The sequence below is a fragment of the Notamacropus eugenii genome, chromosome 4 (assembly GCF_028372415.1).
Source record: "Notamacropus eugenii isolate mMacEug1 chromosome 4, mMacEug1.pri_v2, whole genome shotgun sequence".
Classification (NCBI taxonomy): domain Eukaryota; kingdom Metazoa; phylum Chordata; class Mammalia; order Diprotodontia; family Macropodidae; genus Notamacropus; species Notamacropus eugenii.
In genome coordinates, this window is record NC_092875.1 from 63,734,328 (window position 1) to 63,754,288 (window position 19,961).

At 41.8% G+C, this 19,961-nt stretch overlaps 1 protein-coding gene across 9 annotated transcripts in view; it reads right to left on the reverse strand.

The window, feature by feature from the left end:
* Window positions 1-200: 200 nt before the first annotated feature.
* SPPL2B (signal peptide peptidase like 2B) overlaps window positions 201-19,961 on the reverse strand; it is a 46,214-nt gene continuing 26,453 nt past the window's right edge. For 4 of the 9 annotated variants that reach the window (XM_072601455.1, XM_072601457.1, XM_072601456.1 and 1 more), the window contains 8 exons: window positions 19,589-19,705; window positions 15,877-15,958; window positions 14,191-14,265; window positions 14,032-14,094; window positions 12,722-12,821; window positions 10,807-10,884; window positions 5,464-5,624; window positions 201-3,500 (listed from right to left, as the gene is read on the reverse strand). In XM_072601455.1, coding sequence (XP_072457556.1) covers window positions 3,228-3,500; window positions 5,464-5,624; window positions 10,807-10,884; window positions 12,722-12,821; window positions 14,032-14,094; window positions 14,191-14,265; window positions 15,877-15,958; window positions 19,589-19,705 — 949 coding nt within the window. In that variant the 3' untranslated portion in view covers window positions 201-3,227. Of the gene's footprint in view, window positions 3,501-3,744; window positions 4,389-5,396; window positions 5,625-10,806; window positions 10,885-12,721; window positions 12,822-14,031; window positions 14,095-14,190; window positions 14,266-15,876; window positions 15,959-19,588; window positions 19,706-19,961 lie in introns of all 9 variants that reach the window. The other 5 variants (XR_011965515.1, XR_011965514.1, XM_072601459.1 and 2 more) reach the window with 5 other exon arrangements.

Below are 19,961 nucleotides of genomic sequence, written 5' to 3' on the forward strand. Positions count from 1 at the left end.
TCAAGCAAGTCATAAATAATCTGGGTTTCAACTTCATCTGTAAAAGGAAGGGGCTGGACTAGACAGACAGGGTGAAATCCTGGGATCCCCACAAAGCACTTCACCTGGGTGATGGCATCTTTATTTTGATGGCAAACTTGGCAATGATAATGAGGACAATTCTTTTTCCAAATGCTTCAAATTAAATCTCAAATGCTATGTTTTAAATATAAAAAACTATGTTTAATGATAAGGTTAAACAGAAGCAAGGCAAAAAATATGAAACTCAAACTTTAGGAACATCTGCCTTTGAATTCCTTGACATTTTTCTAATTAAAAAAAAAAAACCCACCAAAACAATCAAACCCACATTTACCATACACAAGTATAAAATGGCTTAAATTAAGGCATAGTCCAATTGGCTGAAGCAGGTTCCAACTCAGGTCTCTCCCTGGCACAGGAGCTCATTTGCATCATGATATCCCATGGCAACATGCTCACAAAAGGACAGGAACACAAGGAGGGAAAGGTCCATTTGGTACTGTTCCCAGGTTGTTATCAGTTTATTTTAACCCAAGAGAAATTACACAAACAGGTTGAAGAACTCTGGGGACATTTTTTTCTTCCTTTAATTAGAAAATCCATCTCTCCTCCCCAGAGAAGTAATGGCTGACTAAGGCTGTTCATAAATCCTCAATGCTGGTATTTTTTCCAGAAATTTATGATTTTACCCAAAGCCTCTGATATTCTGGGAAACTTGGCCAAGAATGAGACAATGAGGAGGTATCCCTGAAAGGCAGAACTCTAAACAGTAACTACAATGTTGAAAGTTATCATCTTAAGACTGGTTGAATGAAAAATAATTAAGTGTGTGAGTGTCTGTCATTCATTATCCATTAAGCGGAAAGTTTTTCAAAGCTGAAATTTGAAAACGCTGCCTGGAGGGCTGAAGACAAGATCATAAGAGTAGTCAAGTGCAAGGTTGCCAAAATAGCCCCAACTGACACTTCATCCCATCGGGCATTTGGGCTGGAGAGAACTCCAAATACTGATGTACAAAGACATTCTGAGCCAAAGCACAACAGAGGGAACACCTTGATGCTTCAGGGAAGGTGGTGAGTTAAGAAGTGGAATGCTTTTGGAATAAAGGAGTACCTGAAGGGCTCCAATCTCCCTGAAGAGTCCTTTGAGGCTTTGTTTTAGAACTTAGGTCTTTTAGTTACCTTACTGTGACTTGGGATGGGGGGTGATGGCATCATCAGGGCTTCCTATGGTCTAGGGAGACCAGGGTAAGAACCACCCACTCTTACACATAAGGAGCTTTCTAAATATATAAAAGGGACAACACTCCAGATGTTTCAGGAGGAAAAGAGAGTGGAAAGGATAGGTAAGATGGGCAACCTTGCCCTTCAGCCATAGTGTAATGGAACCAGTCAGTAGTGCCTCTCCACAAATGCCGTTTGGCAGCTAGACTTTCCTTGCCCTTCTCTGTGTATGTACCAAACACCACAAGCTCTAAACAATGTCTCTCCAATGGTGTTGTGAGAATCTGATCAGTGAGGTAGAAGACAGAATACCATTCCAGAATATTCCCATATACTGCAAAAATTCCTCAGCTAGATTTTTAAATGCATTCCTTACTATTGCAAGGTGCAGGACTTAAGTTACTTTTATGGACTGGAATGTATAGTGTTAAAAAACAGGAATATTTGAGTCTTAAAAATAAACTTTAAAGCTCCTGGTTTCTCTGTTCAAAACAAAATGGATCTTTATGCCTAAAAAAAGTAAACAAATGTTGAGATGCTGCATCTTCGAAAGAGGCTCAAGAAATTTACCCACTACACTGGTTTGCTCAGCAACAGATACAGCCAGTTGCTACGTATGAAGGAAATGGCAGCAAAGTCCTCACCCAAACCCCCTTTCAAGAACAAAGGGCAGTGAGACCAACCACAGGTCGATACAACCTCAGTAACTTTCCAGTGGTAGAAAAACTGAAGTTTAATGAGTTAGGGGACTCCATGCTAACTCACAGAACTCAGCCTAACGAATCTGCTAGAAACCCAAAAGCCATGTTTTATATAAAGTGAGATTGTAGCTTCCCCTCATCTTTAAGTTCTGAACCCCCATCCCATAGAGATGCCAAATCTCCAGAGGCAATACTGTTTTAGTGCTAATGAATAAGCCTCTTAGTGACTTAGAAAATACATGGAACACTGCCTACAAGACCCTGGATCTCGACAGCATGGGGTGGAGTGAGGAGGTAGCCAATTATTTTTCAAGAAAACAGACTAGGCATATTTAAGAGTTAGGACTAAATATCCAGGTTTCTGAACATGCTCTCCCATTTTCTATTCAAGCTCCTAAGACACAATCTATTAAACATAACAACACCTTCTTTAACACACAGACTCTAGGGTCTATTTCACTTCCTCTATCAACCAGTGCCTCCAAATTCCTGCAGCACTCTCTCCTTGATCATTTATATACAATTATTCTTTTTCTGCATTACCTGGACATTAGCATATGGTGATCTTGTTTTCACATCTCCTGAGTAACAAAGAATTTAACATACTTACTACGATGGACAAGAGGTAGTCTACTCAGTGAATGATTACCTAGAAAAGCCTTCTACTTCAGAGTCTTTGACCAGACCAATTTTTAAACGGGGGTGGGGGGTGGGGGGTGAGGGAGGAACCCTAGAGAATCATGATGCACTTCCTGCACCAAAACAGAAATGCTTATCCTTTCAAAAGGAGATGAAATGATGGACCATTTCTTGCTTCTTAAATATCTGATTACACTAAATCATTCATTTGTAATTAAGATATCATAAAGAGAAAAATCAAATGTTAACTGCTGGCTAAGAGAAAGTGCTAACAGTGACTTCTCCCAGCCTCTCATGTTAGCTAAACTGTCTGGTGTTTCTCTGTCAAGATTAACCTCAGTCAGGCTAGAGAAACAGAGCAGTCACCCAAGCACAGGGCAATGCATAAATAAAACCCCTTAATACAAGGCGGGCATGAGAAGGAAGTCAGGAGTGGAGGAAGAGAAACCTATTCAAGTTCTCCCTGAAATGGGCATCAGAAGGGAATGAGAGCACCATATTTCAGAAAGAGGGGGAGGGGGACCTAACAAGTATCAGCAATTGTAGGAAGAATGATGCTATGGGGCTCTTTAGTGAAAGTTAGAACCAGTCCGTGGGCACTGTGGCCATACAGCAGGTGCCACAATTCCTGTCTCCATGCTCCTCATCTAGTCTGATGTGCCTCTCCAATCTCTTGATGAGGCTGGTCCTTATCTTGATCAGCTGGTTCTGACACACGAGGGGCAGAGCTCAGAGGTCCACTGGCACTTGCTGTTTGCTCCAGGGATGTGGGTATATCAGAGAGCTGGTCAGCTTGGAGGGTAGGGTTGATCAATTCTTTGTTTGGCTCCTGTTGAGAAGGGGAAGTATTTGAATCTTTTAGGGGTTGGGGACATTCAGATGAAGCCATCACCCAGGAAGGTTGAGGCAGGTCCTTCTACAAAAGAAAAGTCATAGGTAAGGCAATGTAAATACAACCAGTGAGACCCCTGACATAGACCTGAAAGAAATAGAAACGGTAGTGGTAAAAGAAGGTAAGGCAAGTCAGACTTCTCAGAGCAAAAGAACAATAAGCTCTGAAGCTCAAACTCTTTTCTCAAATGGTTTGGAAATCACATATGCAGTTGATTCCAGATTAAAATAAATTTGGGCCACTGAAAATATTTTATAATTATAGCTACCTGAATCCACAAGAATTGTGACTCCTTTTAAGATGCACTCATCACTCCACAAAATCACACAATCTCAGAACCAGAATGGAGCCAGTCCAACCTGCAGCTGAACAGAATGTCCCTGTAACACCTGGAAGGTGATGATGCAGCCTTTGCTTACAGAACTCTACTGATGGAAGATTTGTTACCCCTAAGGCCCACTCCTGGACAGCTCCACTTGTTAGAAAAATACAGCAAGGCTTCTTGAATCAAAAGGGAATGTTAAATGCCAAAATCCTTCATGGTGGTCAGACTCAGCAGAAAATGGCTGCCCAAAGGGCCATTCTAAAAAGAGCTGCGGATTCCTTACATCTGAGCCTCTTCAGCTTAAGAGGCTTTGCTGTACACGGCACAAAGAGTGTCCTTCCTTTTGTCAAAGGGGTCCAGGATTCCTTTCCTCCCCCTTTCTGAAAGTTTAACTTGCCTCACCTGCTCATAAATTGTCATGCTCCCTTCTCCTATACTCAACCTTAACTCAAACAAATCATTCTTTTAATGTTAGATCAACAGCTGGATGAGAAGCACACCAATCAGAAACTGCTATCAGAGGGAAAGGCTATGAGGAAGCCTTTTTAATTCAGTTTTGAAATTCAAGTTATCTTCCCCAAAAAAACCTGGAAAAAAAAAGTGACATGTACAACTCAGAAATGATAATGATGATATAACAAGTTCCAAATTAAAATCTAGGCCCACACTTCCCCAACAATGCTTTTAACAGACAGAATGACAAAAGCGTATATTGTTAACCTCAAACCACAATAGGGTAATGGCTCTGGGGAAGGAGGTATTATTCAGCTTAAGTGAATTTTCCAGATTAAATGAAGCCTGAATTCTTAGAATTTGAAGGAACCTTAATGGTCATCTAATTCAACCCTCTCAACATCTCCATCATCTGGGCATCTAAATAAAGTGATGAAATCTTATTGAATGGCTTCTGATGGAAACTTTTCTAAAATGTATTACACATGTCCCCTTTTTCTTAAGAAATGAAGACTAAATATAATTTATGCTTTCTTGTTGCCACATGGTAACCATGATGAATTCCAATCACTGCACTGCTCAGGGAAGTTTCCCCCAGAACAGAAAGACCTCTGAAGGCTACTGCTTCATCAAATTCTTCAGTCTCCTCCTTTCACAGTCAGAGCTGCCACTTACCATGTTGTCAGGGGATACTGCTTCTTCTAATACGATGCCCTGTATTTCACTCATGACTCTGGTCCAAGAGTGGCTGGCTCTGCCTACTTTTACTGAACCAAGAATTTGGGCTTTGGAACAGTTATTCTCCCTGCTGCAGAAAGGCCTATTTGGGCTTACTTCCAGATCTGCAAGCAGGGTTCCAGGTGGCTGAGGTTGCCAGGAAGTCTGACCTCCAGTTAAGTGGGGTGTGATTATACTTTGGAATTAAGAGAACTTTTAAGAAAGAGAATACTGAGCAAAAGTTAACGTGCTATTTCAAAAGTTCATACATCTCTATATCGGCCACACCACACTTCTAAAGCATTCTGGGGCCACAAATGTAACTCCAAAAACTAAAATCACCTTTCCATAATCAGAAAACAAGTATTATGGCAAACATATCAGCAGTATGATTTTGATGATAAAACTACAATATTTTACTCAACTTTAACTTTAGTTAGGATTTCTAATATTAGTATTTCTTGAAGACAGTCATATCAAACTGGTATTCACCGCAAAGCCGCTGCCTGTCCAGAACATTCTCAGCTCCTTGCGCCATAAAGCTATCACAAAGCTTGTGATCACAGTACAGGGCACTAGGTAGAGGAGAGCTGGCTGGCCCCTCTGCATCCATGCCAAAGCCACAAAGGTGATCAGAAGGCCAATGCCATAGGCTAAATCAGACAAAGAAGAGGAGAACTAAGTTATTTCAATGTACTGTTTCATTTGACATTTTATTTAAAACATAAGTTTAAAGCTAAAAGAGAACACAGTATCATCCAATCTCTTCCTTTTACAGATGAGAAAACTTGTATACATCAATACCTGCATTAATTAATTCAGCAAAATTTATTAAGGACCTACTGTGTGCAGAATACTAAATTAGACGTTGGGGCAGACACAAAGCTTACATAAGACAGGGTCCCTTCCCTCATGGAGCCTAGAGGCTACTATAGGGAAAACATAGAGACCCTATGATATAAAATGACAAATTAAGTACATTAAGATAAAAAACAAAGTGCTATATGAGGTCCCAAGGGGAAAGTGTTACTAACCAAAGGGATGATAAGGATAAAGTTTTGTAGACTACATGGGATTATATGAGTTAGATTTTTTAAAAAATTGGTAGGGAGTTACCAGGCACAGTGAAAAGTGGGAGAGGAAGGCTATTCCAGGATTCAGAGAAGAGCATGGACAAGAACATGGAGGCAGGAAATTGTAACAAAGAGTTACCAAGTTCATACATATAAATAACATAAGATAACCACATAAATGGGTTCTAGGAGGTAGCTGGACGTCATGTGAGGCTTGTGTTTGTCCTATGATAGGTTCCCCCACTCAGGCTTTCCTTCCCTTTCCAGGAGATACCCTGGCACCCTGTCATTGATGGGGGCAGTATGGGTCACAGATACGTGTATGGAGGCTAGAGAGCAGAGCAAATCAGAGATAAGGGTACTGAGATATGATATAACCAACTTTCTAACTAGAGTAAAAACAATATAGTAGGCATTGGGGATGCTTCAAGTCAGGACATAAGGGAAGGGTTATTGAAATGACTGTATCATTAAATATTAATTAAGGTCAAATGTGCCAGAATAACAAATTATGCACCTTGTAGTCTTGGGTCAGAGGGAGATGAGGAGTTAATGATGAGAGGCAGAGAAAGCTTGATTTGTGTTCAGGCAGGGAGGGGACAAGCCAAATCCCAGAAGTCAATGATGATAGGACACCTTCTTCTGCCCCCAAAGAGCTCTTGCAAACAGGCCTCAAACAGCCAATGCTAGGCCAGTTCTTGCCCTACCTCCAAGGAGGAGGGTAGGAAAGCCTAGTGGGGAAGAGACCAATGACTATCACTCCTGAAGCCTAAAAGTATCACAGAATTTAGCAATAAAAGGGCAGATGGGATTGTCTAGCCCATTGTCAATCCTGGCTCTGAAACCTACTAGCTCTGTTTCATTTGGTAAAATGGAAGCTCCAAAAGGGCTGGCACAGTCTTGGTATTTCTGGCACCCAGTGCAGTGCCTGGCACATAATGACCCCTTACTGGCTGACAGTGTGATGATGACAAGCCAATCATCATTCCACTCTGAGCCTCAGTTTCCGTATGTTCTCCATAAACCTTAATACTATGGAATCATGAATGATCAGACAACCTGTGTGCCAGACAAGGGAAGTATCTTACTCAAGGCCATATAAGGCAGAAGGGCCAGGACTCAAATCCAGCCCTTCCTGACTCTTCATCCAGTACTCTCTCACTAGATACTAGGAAGGCCCCATACTTCTGAAGTTCTCTTGCTAGGGGACCATGGCGTTTTTCCACAACTAAGTTTAGTGAAGTTCATTCAAACAAAGTGTGATTCAATCCTTTTCTTCGAGGAAAAGTGAAAAGAACAGGAGGTTGCTGGACTCAGGAAGTGGAAGGAGGTTGGTAAGAAGAGGAAGAACTTAGCCCTGGATATAGACTTCACCATTTGGCCCAATATTCACTAACTAAACTGGAACCATTGCAGCTCTACATTTATAAAGTCAGAGAATCTCAGGGCTGGAAGGACATCAGCCCAAGTCATACCTGAACAGGAAAACTTGCTTCCTCCTGAGGCAGTCAAATACACTTTCACACAATTTTCAGTATTAGAAAATTCTTCCTCCTATTGAGCTAAAAACCTACTGTTTTCTGCCCATTATGTATTAGGAGAAAAAAGCCTTGAATTACTTGCAAATAGTGTACCTCCTTCCATCTTTTCTTACTCAGGCTAATCATCCTTTGGTTAATCATGGGTTCCTTTGACCAATTTTAGTTTGGTAAAGCCTTCAGGCCCCAATCACCCTGGTCATTCGCCCTCTGGATAGTTAGCCTCTATCCCTATATGTGATACTCAAAAACGAAAAAGTCTTTATTTTTAAAAAAAAGTTTGATTGAAGACTTTTATGATTATTTTTTTAAATGCAAACTTTATTATAAAGGAATTGCATTCCCAGGAGACTCAAACAAAGTACTATATGTAGACACCTTATTTGTGTTTTGTATTCCCCAACACTTTCTTGCAGGCAGTTACATATCAAGTATCTTTGGTATGATCTTATAGTACTAGAACCATGGTAGGTCCATCATTCAATAAATAAAGAATTCAACAAATAACCAAGGACCAACTGATTCACTGTTTTTCTCTCACAATGGGAACAATCTACATTAGAAACTTCTGTAGACCATGGCTGGAGTGCCCTCTCATTCTCACTGCTGAAATACTACTCGGTCTCTGCAGGCCATGGCCCTCCCTTTCCACTTGACATCCAACTTTTGTTTTCACCTCTTAATGATGCCCCAGGTGTCATCTTCGTTGGTTTGTTTCTCTGGTCTCATGAAGGCTCCACTGCTGAACATTCCCAGCACCCAATGCTGTGCTCTGCACATGGGAGATGATTAAGTGGTAATCTACACATTGTGGGGACACCCCATTACAAGTCACCTTTGAGGGTGAAGCACAGTAACTGATAAGCCACTCTGGGCCTCAGTTTCCTCAACTGTACAACTGGGCTAATGTCACTTGCACTATGCCTCCTTCACAGAGCTGCTGTTTTGTAAACAAAATGTGAACTGCTTCTGCTGCAGCTATCATTACTACAACACACTCTCCTCCCATCGCGGCAAAGACCAGCATCTACCCAAGGTGAAATCTATTACCCTAAACACAAGCAACGTATACTCAGACTCGTGTTCTACTTCTTTCCTTTAATGTTTCTATTTGTTGTTTAAAAAATACTGACAATGCAAGGCAGAATTGTATCAAGCATCATATAGCACCCCCCCCCCCCCCCCCCCGCAATGTGACAGACAGGTGACCACTCATTCTATCTCACAGGAAGACTGGGACCAAGGCAGCTTGGCTCTGAGTCTACACTTACTTGATCTTTGGAGCAACGTCAAAAGATATACATTACTTCATCCATGGAGGAAGTACCTGATCTGCATGGCCGCTCCCCCTGCCCATCTCCATTTCCTCATCATATAATTACCATGTTTTAGAGCTGTATCCTGTCTTATTTCCCTACCAACCTGTAGGGAATCCTATGAATCATGTCTTATCTAAGGCTCCACATCCTTATTTGGCTCCTACCAGGAATGTCATGGTAAGCACACTGTGCCAGGCCAGACTGCCTCTTAAATAAGATCATTTTTTTTCAATCTGGGAAAGCTCTCTCTGAGGAGCCCAACCTGATCATGCCTACCCCAAGGCACAAAGTGGTGGAGGCCTGCCTGAAGACAACCAGGGAGTTGACAGATAAGATGGCACAAAAGAAGGCCCAGTTTGCTGACTCCAGGAAGGATGGCCAGAAAACCTGCAAGTCTCAACAATACTCTCTCTGGGGGCAGCTAGATGGCACAGTGGATAGAGCACCAACTGGAGTCAGGAGGATCTCAGTTCAAATCCTGCCTCAGGCACTTGACATTTACGAGCTGACTGACCCTGGACAAAGCACTTAACCCAGACTGTCTAGCGAAAAAAACCTAAAACATCCAATACTCTGTCTGGCTTTTCCTCCTCCCAGCAAAGTCAATTTTCAACAGCAAGGCACATTACCAACTCAATTAGACCAGGATTTGGACTTAGTCCACATGGACTAGACTTAGATAATAATAATAATAATAATAATAATAATGAGTAGTTTTACATATGCTAAATACTATCATCCAGATTCAATCCTTACTGGTATTATCTATTAGCTCTGATGTACCACTTCCTTTAACTGCTGAGTTCTAAGTCTGGGTTATGGTCTCTGGTGCAAGGTACAAACACTGCAGTCATTCAATACAAAGTTGCCCCTGCCCTGTAAGCTGTTCACAACATCTTTCAAAATTTCTCCTTGAAGGCTCTCCTGTTTCTTCTTCCCCATTCTCAGTCTAGTCAAATCAATGTCCTCACTGCCCTCCAGGGCATCATGCTCTTTTAATTCCAGTCTGTCTTTTCAGCTAATATCCAGCCCTACCTTGAAAGAGGCAGCTAGATGACTCCACAGTGCATAGAGTGCTGGGCCTGAAGTCAGAAGAATCATCTTCCTGGTTTCAAATCTTCCTAGCATAGGAAGACACTAGCTGGGTGTCCCTGGGCAAGTCCCTTCACCCCATTTGCCTCAGTTTCCTCATGTATCAAATGAGCTGGGGAAAGAAATGGTAAACCACTCTGGTATATTTGTCACAAAAATGCCAAATAGGGTCACAGAGTCAGATACGACTGAAAAATGATTCAATGACCACCTCTACTGACCTTCCTATCTTACTCAAATAGTGACCATCTCTCAAAGGCAACTTCACATCAGTCCATTCCTCTGCAGTCCCCTCCTTCTGGACATGGTACGGCTTGTTCAGAACTAGCGAGGGACTCTGGGGATTATCCAGTACAAGCCCCTCATTCTAAGGAGCTTCAGCAATGACTTGTTCAAAGCCATATGAGGTAGTAAGGGGCAGAGCCAGGATTAAACTCAGTTTTGCTTCTTTTATTTGGGGCACCCAAACAAGAACGAGAAAGAAATGATAATGTCACACGTGATTTTCTGACCCTGCATAAGAGAAAACAAGGCAGCCACTTTTTAGGTTAAGAAGTTTGTTTTCATGGAATGTTCTTGGTAGTTAACACCACAGCCACCAAACAAACAACAAAAAATGAAGAAGAGAAAAAAAGACCAAGATTTTATCACAGATTCACCACCCTACAGTCAAAATTCTAGAGATACCGTAGGGTCTTTAAAGTCAAAAGAAATGAAATAACTGAGTTGTACTTTGCTCCCAAGATTAAACAAATTGATCACAGAGCTACAGTCTAGTTGTCTGTAGATTTGCTACAAGACATTTGTACCTACCTATGGTACAGGCTACAAAGTAGACTCTAGAGGACTGCACCTGGATGTCAAATCTGTGACAATATGCTACCAATAACCCTGGAAAAGAAAGAAAACAAATCATTTTTACATTCCCTTGCTGAAAATTTTGTAAACTACTGTACTTACTCCCTTTTCTAACACATTTCCAAAGAATTTAGAATAAGTTGATATTGAAGATGGAAAGCACCTTTAACGGCCATCAAATTTACTCCACTCTCTCACTGTACAAATGAAGAAATTGAGACCCAGAGAAGTACAGGCTCTCCAAGCTGGAAAGGAGCTCAGAGGACATCTACTCCAGCCCATACCTGAACAGGCATACCCTCTAGAACATTTCCATCAAGCAGTTTCTCATTCTATACCGGAAACCCTTCAGTGAGGGTAGATTACTACTTCTCAAAAGAAGTCATTCTCTTTTGGAGTGGTTCTAATTGTTGGAAAGGAGCTTTTGAGGACTAGGCCCCATAGCTCCTGACTCCTATTTAGTATATTTTTCAAAACTTCACATCTCCTCCAATTCTAACTGCCTATGAGACTGTCAGCTTTAATTCCAATGAACCCACAATGGAATTTAAAACAACCCAAGTTTGAAAAGGAACCAAACAGTCATATCAATGGTTCCAGATCATATTCAACAGAGCTAAGATCTCACTGGTATGGGTATGATTGCTCCCTCCACTGGTGCATATTACAACCCAACCATCCATCTTCTCTCTGTGATTCTTGTCCATGTCTTTCCATAGTAAAGTAACCATGTATCAAAAGAAATGGAAAGGCTCCAGCATGGTGCAGAGACCATTCATAGAGGATTTACATTACATATACTCATTAAATTATAATAATTCATAAAATCCTAACTGAAATTATCCCAATGGGGTAAGTGGAGTTTCACAAAAAGTCTGGCACCCAGCCACCATGGCAGAGACTTTTCAAAAGTTCTCTAAACAGTCACCCCAAGAACTCTGGCTCCATGGAGCTATCACCCCCTACTGCTCGCCATGCATGCATGCATGAGGAAAACAAGCACAAAAACCAGATCCTGAGCATCTGTTACACGCAAGGCACTGTGCTATCCACTGTGGGGACAAGGATGGGATCAAGACATTGTCCCTATCTTGGGGAGTTGGGAAGGCATCAAAAGTAATTAGGTCACAGTTCAAAACAACAAAAGAAGTCTCAAAGTAGTATGTGCTTTATTTGCCCAAAGTAGCACAACTATGAAGTGTCATAGCAGTTCAAGGGAGGGACAGAGCACTTTAGGCAGGGGTAACCACAAAAGGCTTTGCAGAGGCGGTGAGACTTGAGCTAAGATATTTGAGGGCTGAGGAAGGTTTAGAGAAGCAAGAAGTAAGTGGAGTATCAGCATGAGAAAAGGAAAAGAGAACAGATGTATCTGAGCTGGCACAGAAGACTCCAGTGGAAGAGAGGAAGACAACACTAAAAAGGCAGGATGGAGGGAGATCACAGAAAGCCTTGGATGCGGGGCTCTTGAGATACAATCGCATCATCAATCTCTGCTATAACAGCTATGGTGTGCAGCACACAATTTAGTACTCACTGACTGTTTAAAGAGCATTTTTTGTTTCCCCAACTAGACTGTGAACTCCTTGAGGACAGGGACTATGCCTTAAACTTCATCTTCCCTCACAGTAACTAGCACAGCATTACGGGCTCCAAACAACACTTTCTGAGAGGTGGAAAAGACCTCAGAGAACATTTAGTCAACCCTCATCTCATAGACGGGGAAGTTAGAGGTCAACAGAAGTGACTTGCCCAAGGTCACATAAGAAATAGCAGCAGAGCTGGAATTTAAACTCAGGTCCTCTGATTCCAAAATCCACTATACCACATTCTATTTTGGCTCATTAGCCTGCAAGTTTAGTAACTGAAATACCTGGCACTAAGATATCTCCAAAGCCTAATAGAGAAAATGGCCTGTCACAGAGTGCTAATGGTGAAGAGTTTAATCTTGGGACCTTCAGCACCATGGGGAGCTAAAAAGAGGGGAAGAAACAACATGTTTTTAGTGTAAAATCTGTACATTTACAATCAAAGTCATGAAAACATGTACCTCTTTCTCATGACAATTCTACAAATATCAAACAAGTTATGGCAAACTGGAAGCTAGAGTGTCTTTCCCTAACAAATGCTAGGTTTGAAAGTTTCTCAAACTCACAGCAAACAATTTCCTGTAATGCCAGAGGAAATGTCCATAAGGCAAGTGTGCAATCAGAACAAAGGGCTCCATACACAAGTACAACAAGCCTTTTGGCATCAGTCATAATAACAAGGGTGATGATCTCAATCATGTCTGTCTGAGTCCATTTAGGGAGTATTATCAAAGCAGCCATCCTTAAGGGAGTGCTGCCAGACTTAACACAAGGCTGGAAAATTTCTGGAAATTCTGAAACCATGGTTTGGGGGGGCAAATGGGACACATAAACATACATTTGTGGGGGCTTTTTTGGTCACCACCCGAAGTGACTTTAATCCTGAAATACAAATCACAGGATGTTAGCAACAGAAGAGACACAAGAGGTCTTCTAGTCCAACCCCTTCCTTTTACAGATGAAGAAACTCAGACCCAGAGTGGTAGAGCCTGGATTTGAACTCAGGTCTTCTAAGTCCAGGGCTCTTTCCACTGTATTACAATTCTTTGTTAAATGTTATATACAACTTGAGTTTGCTCACAAAATCACATTTAATCTATGCAGAAATGCAACAGTCTAAAAAACAAAAGCAAATTAGAAAACCAGAAAATTTGAGGGGGAGAGAGGAGGGAAAAAGTCACCAGGGAAAATTTTGTCTCCATGCCCCTCCCCAGACCCACTTCTCTAGGCTTCTCTATCTCTGTGCTTAGCACACATGTTGTGTGTTCTTCCCTTTGGGCTTAGTCTTTGGGGGGTGGGGGTGAGGTCGGTCGGTCTATCACCCAATGCAGACCCACCTCAGTCGTCTTCAGGCTGCCAAACACGTACACAGGTGCCCAGCCTCCTCTTACTTTTCCACATCTTGCCCACATACATACCTTCCTCACAGGCTTGGCATAGAAGTTAGGAGCCTTTGAAGTCACCATAAATGTAGGCACAATTTGTGAGCTCCTATTCAGGTAGCTCTTTGTAGTTTAGCCCTCCCTGGAGATGAAGGCACTCAGAAGTTAAGAGTAATAAATCCACCTCACATCACGGAGCTACTATGAAATACCTTTTCGTGAGTGGTAGAATCCGAAGGGCCGGCAGCCACTTCCACCATTATGCTGTTCCCACTCTAAAGAAGAAAAGGACACAGGAAACTGAACTCCTCTGGGACTCTGGGCTGAGTCTCGCTCTATTCAGGGGACAGAACAGCTAGGACAATTCCTACCTTTGTCAGAAAGGGTGTGATGAATACAAAAAATACATCGTAGATGAAAAGCACCAACAGAAGCAAAGTACAAGCCTAGGAAAGAAAAAAAGGTCAGTCATTGAGGTGGGGAAAAAAGCTCTTAAACTCTCTGCCCAGCACGCACTGTATGCATTTTCACAATCAAATTACTTTGTCTAAGCTCAAGGAATTCTGCAAAGCGCTGAGCCAGAAGCTGACTTCAAACCAGCCCCACTCTGGGGTTTGCCTCCTACGCTTTCTGTTACTGCTCCATTCCTTCTTTTTTCCCCTCAAGCAAGTGCTATGCTAGGAAGAATGCTGCACTTGAGAATCAAGCCTGACTTCAATGTTAGTTTGGTTTTGTTTAATTAAAAAAAGAAAAGGAAAAAACAACAAAAAAGCTCCCATGTACGATGATAAGCATACAGACTACAAATTTACTTTTAACTTTTTAAAAAACCCCTTTTCAGACCAAAAATTTCCACCCCAGGTTTCAGCTCAAAGACAAACCCCTCAAAAGAGCTTCAATGAATAAAGAAAGGCTGAAGAAATTATCTTCCTGGGTGTATGTCTGCTTTCAAACATTTTAAGTTTGGGGCTTAGCTTGGGGAAAAAAATTAAAACTTTTCAAGTTCTAAAGAAAGAAAAAAGAAATCAAAATGGACCAAGTAAGAGAGATACATTTTCTGGGAAATTTCAGCTGCAGGTTTTTATGGGAGGGCTGATTCTGCTTTTTAGACAGCTGACTTTTTTCTTCAGTTCTTTTTGCTTTTTTTTTTTGTTCTTTTCTCAAGTCACTGACAGTAAAACTGATTTTTAGCATTTCTGATATCAATTTACATTACATATAGTTCTTTACAATTTAAGATGTTCCTTCACCTACATAAGCCCACTGAATCCTCACAACTCTGTGAGAGAGGCCAGGCAGGATTATCTCCATCAGACAGAATGAAGAAACTGCATTTCAGCACATGAAGTGAGCTGTCCCTTGTCACAGTACTGGTGACAGGTACAAACAGACTTTGGACCTTGGTCTTTCTGGACCCCCAGGTCAGTTTATTTTCCACTACACAAAATTAAACTCTCTCCACCAGGGCCACGTGCTTCTCTAGCACTTCTGTTCTAAGAATGAGTTAACTCTTGGCTACTGCTAGGTAAAATCAGATAGAATCAGCCTAGATAACTGAGAAACCACAAATCATGTCCAAGCATGATGTTAAGCAGTATTTCATCCTTCTCCTCAGCCAAACCTTCCACAATCTGTTGTTAAAAAGTAATGCTGGCTAGAGTTTTCATTTTTCCAATGCACACACTAATCAATCATGGGGTGGGTGGCCAAAAGGAGGATGAAGAAATAAGCCAAAGTCCTAACTGACCCACAAAGTAATCAGTTCCTGAATAACTGAGAGATGATAGTTATAGCAACAATGTCCATATCCTGCTGGTGGAAGGAAGATACATAGAACTGCAGCTATTCTCTGGAGACATTCTTCTCTCACACGCCTAATCTTGTAAAGAAGGAAAAAGGGCAAGTGTAAACTAAAAGGACCAGGTGTCAACACAAGATAGATGACAACTGCCCTAAAAACATGCCCTTTTCCAAGATTATCTCCAATCTATCAATCACAACCTCTGCATGGAAGCTGAATTCTAACCTACCCACTGGCCCTCCTCAGGTTCCCATACCTTGAAAGTTGGCAGGCGAATGGTTTTTAACATGTAAAGGCAGAAGGCAATTCCCAGAGCATCCTGAAGGACCCAAGCCCACCTAGAAAATAAAAGCACTAAAATCATTACCCTGAAATAAGAGGCTCTGAGATGGGTATGTCACATCAGCTCCAAAACAGAGTGCAAACATCGGCATAGGAGTCAGAAAGATCCAAGTTCTCAGACAGTAACTAGCCATGTGACTCATCTAAATTCTGGATGCCTCAGTTTCCATATCTGTAAAATGTGGAAAATACTTATTTCACATAGATACTACAAGTATCAAATGTGGCCTAATTATGTTGTATAACATATAAAGTAATATATGTTGCCACTGAGTTAACTAAGTTGAATTTTCATTTATCAGAGACATTAGTTAAAATATATTCAATCTACTACTAGTCTTCCTATGATGCCTCTTCACAACAAGGAGAGTCCTGGCCTGGGCTCTTGAAGGTCATGCCAACAAAACTCAAGCCCTGGTAGGTTCTTATCAAAGCTAGAAAGGATTTGGGAACAAGCCTGACCAGTCTATATATCTACAGGGCAAGGATTAGCCTGGTCAAGTTTGGAGAAAGCTCACCACCAGTAAGCAATTTTTGTGACCACGATAACTTAAGAAAACCAAACACTAAGGCATGGAAAAATTCTAATCTGCTTCAGTACAGAAACAAAGTCACAGCTCTTTGGAAATACTAAGCCCCTCTAAAAACTTATTACAGAATAATGATGACTCACATTTACATAGCCCTTTGTGGTTACAAAACATTTTCTAGGCATCAGTGCTTTTGGTTTTTAAAATCCCTTTGGCAGCAATGTCTGAATGAATGTAGTATCTAAGTATCATTATCTCCATTTTGAAAGTCATGAAACTGAGGCTGGGAGACTTTGCTAAGTGACCCCAAGTTTGGTGTGTCTCAAGCCACTGCTCTTTCCACTAGAACCCAAACATTATCTTTACTACAGCTCAACATATGGCATTCTCTGTCACTGCCTTGGTCAAAAGTTCACAAGTAAGTACTGTTCAGTGAAGACGTCCATTCTCATAAAGCTTCCAGGCTTTCAATTAAAAATGCCTTGTAAGACCTGTCTCTGTCAATAAAACCACAAAAATTCCCGTATATGTCACCACATTGTGGGCACCATCTACCCAAGCATTCCAAAAACTCACCAGCAGCAAAAGTCACACAGGAATGGAAAGACCAGATGCCTCATACCCGCCAGCAGTTCAGGAGCACCCACCTCATCTCCCACACTGCTGCTTTAATTCCTTCTGACAGACTCCTAACACTTGCTGCCCCTCCCAAGCAGCCCAGAAAAGGAATTAGGGATATTTAGCCTGGAGAAGGAAGACTCAATAGTAGCATGGTGTACTGGCAAATACTTGAAGAGCTGCAACGTATCAGACAGATTAGACTTGTTCCACTTATTGCCGGTGACTGGAAGTAGACTTCAGTTTAACATAAGGAAAAACTTCTTAACAAACACAGTAGTCCAAAAATAGTGTCCCACTCTGGGTGATAGTGAAGCACTGGTCACTGGAAAGACCAGAAGGCCACTTGTCAGAGCCACCGTGGACAGGATTCATGCTCCAGCATCCTCCCAACCCCACACTTCCGTGATTCTTCAAACTCATGTCTGGGTATCACAGACATTTTCTCCATCTACACAATAAAGTGAGTTGAACTCTTAAAAGTTCTATGTCTCTAGGAATTCTGGGTTTATCTTAACATACTGGACAACATGACAAACACTTATTGAGTGCCTTCTATGTGCCCAGCACTAGCAGACAGTAACTATGAAGAAATAGAGTGTCAGGTCTCAAGAGAGCTCACAGATTAGCTGACATCAGAACACTGGGCTAAGAGTGTTATAGGCAGCGTCTGTCTGTCCCAAGGAACAAGATGACCCAGTTTCTCCTGAGTGCCTGCATGCGTTTGTGTGCTCCTACCATGTGTCTAAGTGTAGCAGTTATGCAGACTCAGGTAATATGGCCAATACACAATCAGGCTCATCATCTGAAGGGACCCATGGTCCTATTTCTCCTGTTTGCCCCCAATTTCTCACACTTTCAGTCTAAGGTGGTTTCCCGCAGTATTTCTCATAGCAGTGTACCTTGTACATCTCACTCTCTTCCTTTTATCATAGCACATGTCTTATGTACTCGTTTAATGAAAAAGTTTCTTTGGAGAAAGCTCAGTGTCTCACGCCTCTGCATCCCACCGCTTATCACAGAGCACTCTCTTTATAGATGTTCACTGAATGAATTTATCAGTCCACAACGAGATCACAAGAGAAAGGGGATGTAGTCAAAAGAAAACTGAATTTGAAGTCAAAGGACCAAGATCCCTACCTGGTCTCCAGAGGCTGCTTACCACCCATAAGACTTTGGACAAGACCCTTTCCCTCTCTGAACCTCATTTTCTTCCTTTGTGAGATAGAGATTGGATTCTATGATCTGAAAGCTCTCTTCCAGCTCTAACAATGTGGTCCTAGGGAACTAGATATTAGGAGAATAGTACAGAAGGGAGAAACTAAAGAATTCAAAGTTTGGAAAACAGACCCAAGAAGAAAGGCTAAGACCGCATCCCTGGACCAGAGGCAGAGGATGAGTACAGGAGAAAGACCTTCGGGGTAGAAGAATCTAGAACTAAAGGGTCCTCAGTGACTCTCTAGTCCAAATCTTCAACTTTATAGAGGAAGAAACTATTTGAAGAAATGAGGGGGCCCGCCCATAGTTCAACAAGAACAGAGCTTTCAGATGAGATCGGTCCATCTTATTTGTTATTAGGAAATACACTATCCTGGCTGGGAGGTAATGGGAATAGTCTTCTGTGTAAAAGGCATTCTTAAAATATTTTCAGTTTTTCCTTCTGCTAACATTTCAAACTACACAAATGCCAAGAATCTTTAACAACCTGAAAGAAAGCTCCCTAAGAGAATAGCAGATGGTGTCACCGATAGCAGGGCAGACAACACAGTAGCCCCATAAACAAGCTAGCTCTGTCCTCCCATTCCTGTTGATTCTGAGGTTCCAGCTCAGTGCTGAACATATGGGGCTCCTATCTGAAGAACTCAAAATTTTCCATAAGAAAACACTAGTCTTTCTCCTGCAGGGGAAAAGATCAATGAGCTTGGCAAACCACTGGTGGAGAGATACCTCTCCTTCCCTTCACAGGCCAAGGAGCCTGTCATGATCTGGAATCAGAGACCAAGAGGACTAAGACACTCCAGCACCAGCAGAAGTGGATTGTTTGTGGGATTTTCTCCCCAGATATTAATCTCAATTCATGCAACAACCAGATAAACCTGCCCAACTTGTTTCAAACTGGAATGAAACTAGATGCAGTTAAAAGCAAAGAAGTCACTGCCTAGACATTCCTATCAGATGTGCCTAGATTGCAGCTTTGATGCCAACATCACTGAAAACATTTTCATAAAATTGAAAAGGCAGGGTTTTTAATAACAGTGAAACCCAAGTGGCTCCAAGTCTCATCGACTCATTGCCTCTAGGGAGGTTCAGATGAGGCAGTGAGTCTGGGAGCGCCTAAGGACAAGGCACAGAAGAAGCCTGTACGGGAGGCAGAGAGAATAGGGTCCTAAGGACAACTAGCTTCCTGAAATCCCACAGCCATGACAGAGAGAGAGAGACAGAGAGACAGAGAGAGAGAGAGAGAAAGTCCAGACTTACTGATCTTCATTTCGGAAGATTCCCCAAATTATACTGACTGTGGTGCAAAACACTGCCAGGAGCAACATCCGAACTCGTGGGCGCTTGTGAAAATATGGTAAATTGTTTTCTGGAACCCTAAGAAAGAAAATCATATTAGAAAAAAAAATAACCAAAAGGAATCATCGGAGATGAGGGTCAGTTAGTTACATCCCAACTATTAGGTTCTGCTGAAATTGTGATTTGATACTCATCCTCTCCAAGAACCTTTTTCAACTATTCTTACTCTCAAATCATGCTGCATATGGCAGCTACCCCCAGCTTTGCCACTTATGTGGCTATGTGATCTTGGATGTGATTACTTTAAATATCTAAAGAGCTTTCATATGGAAGG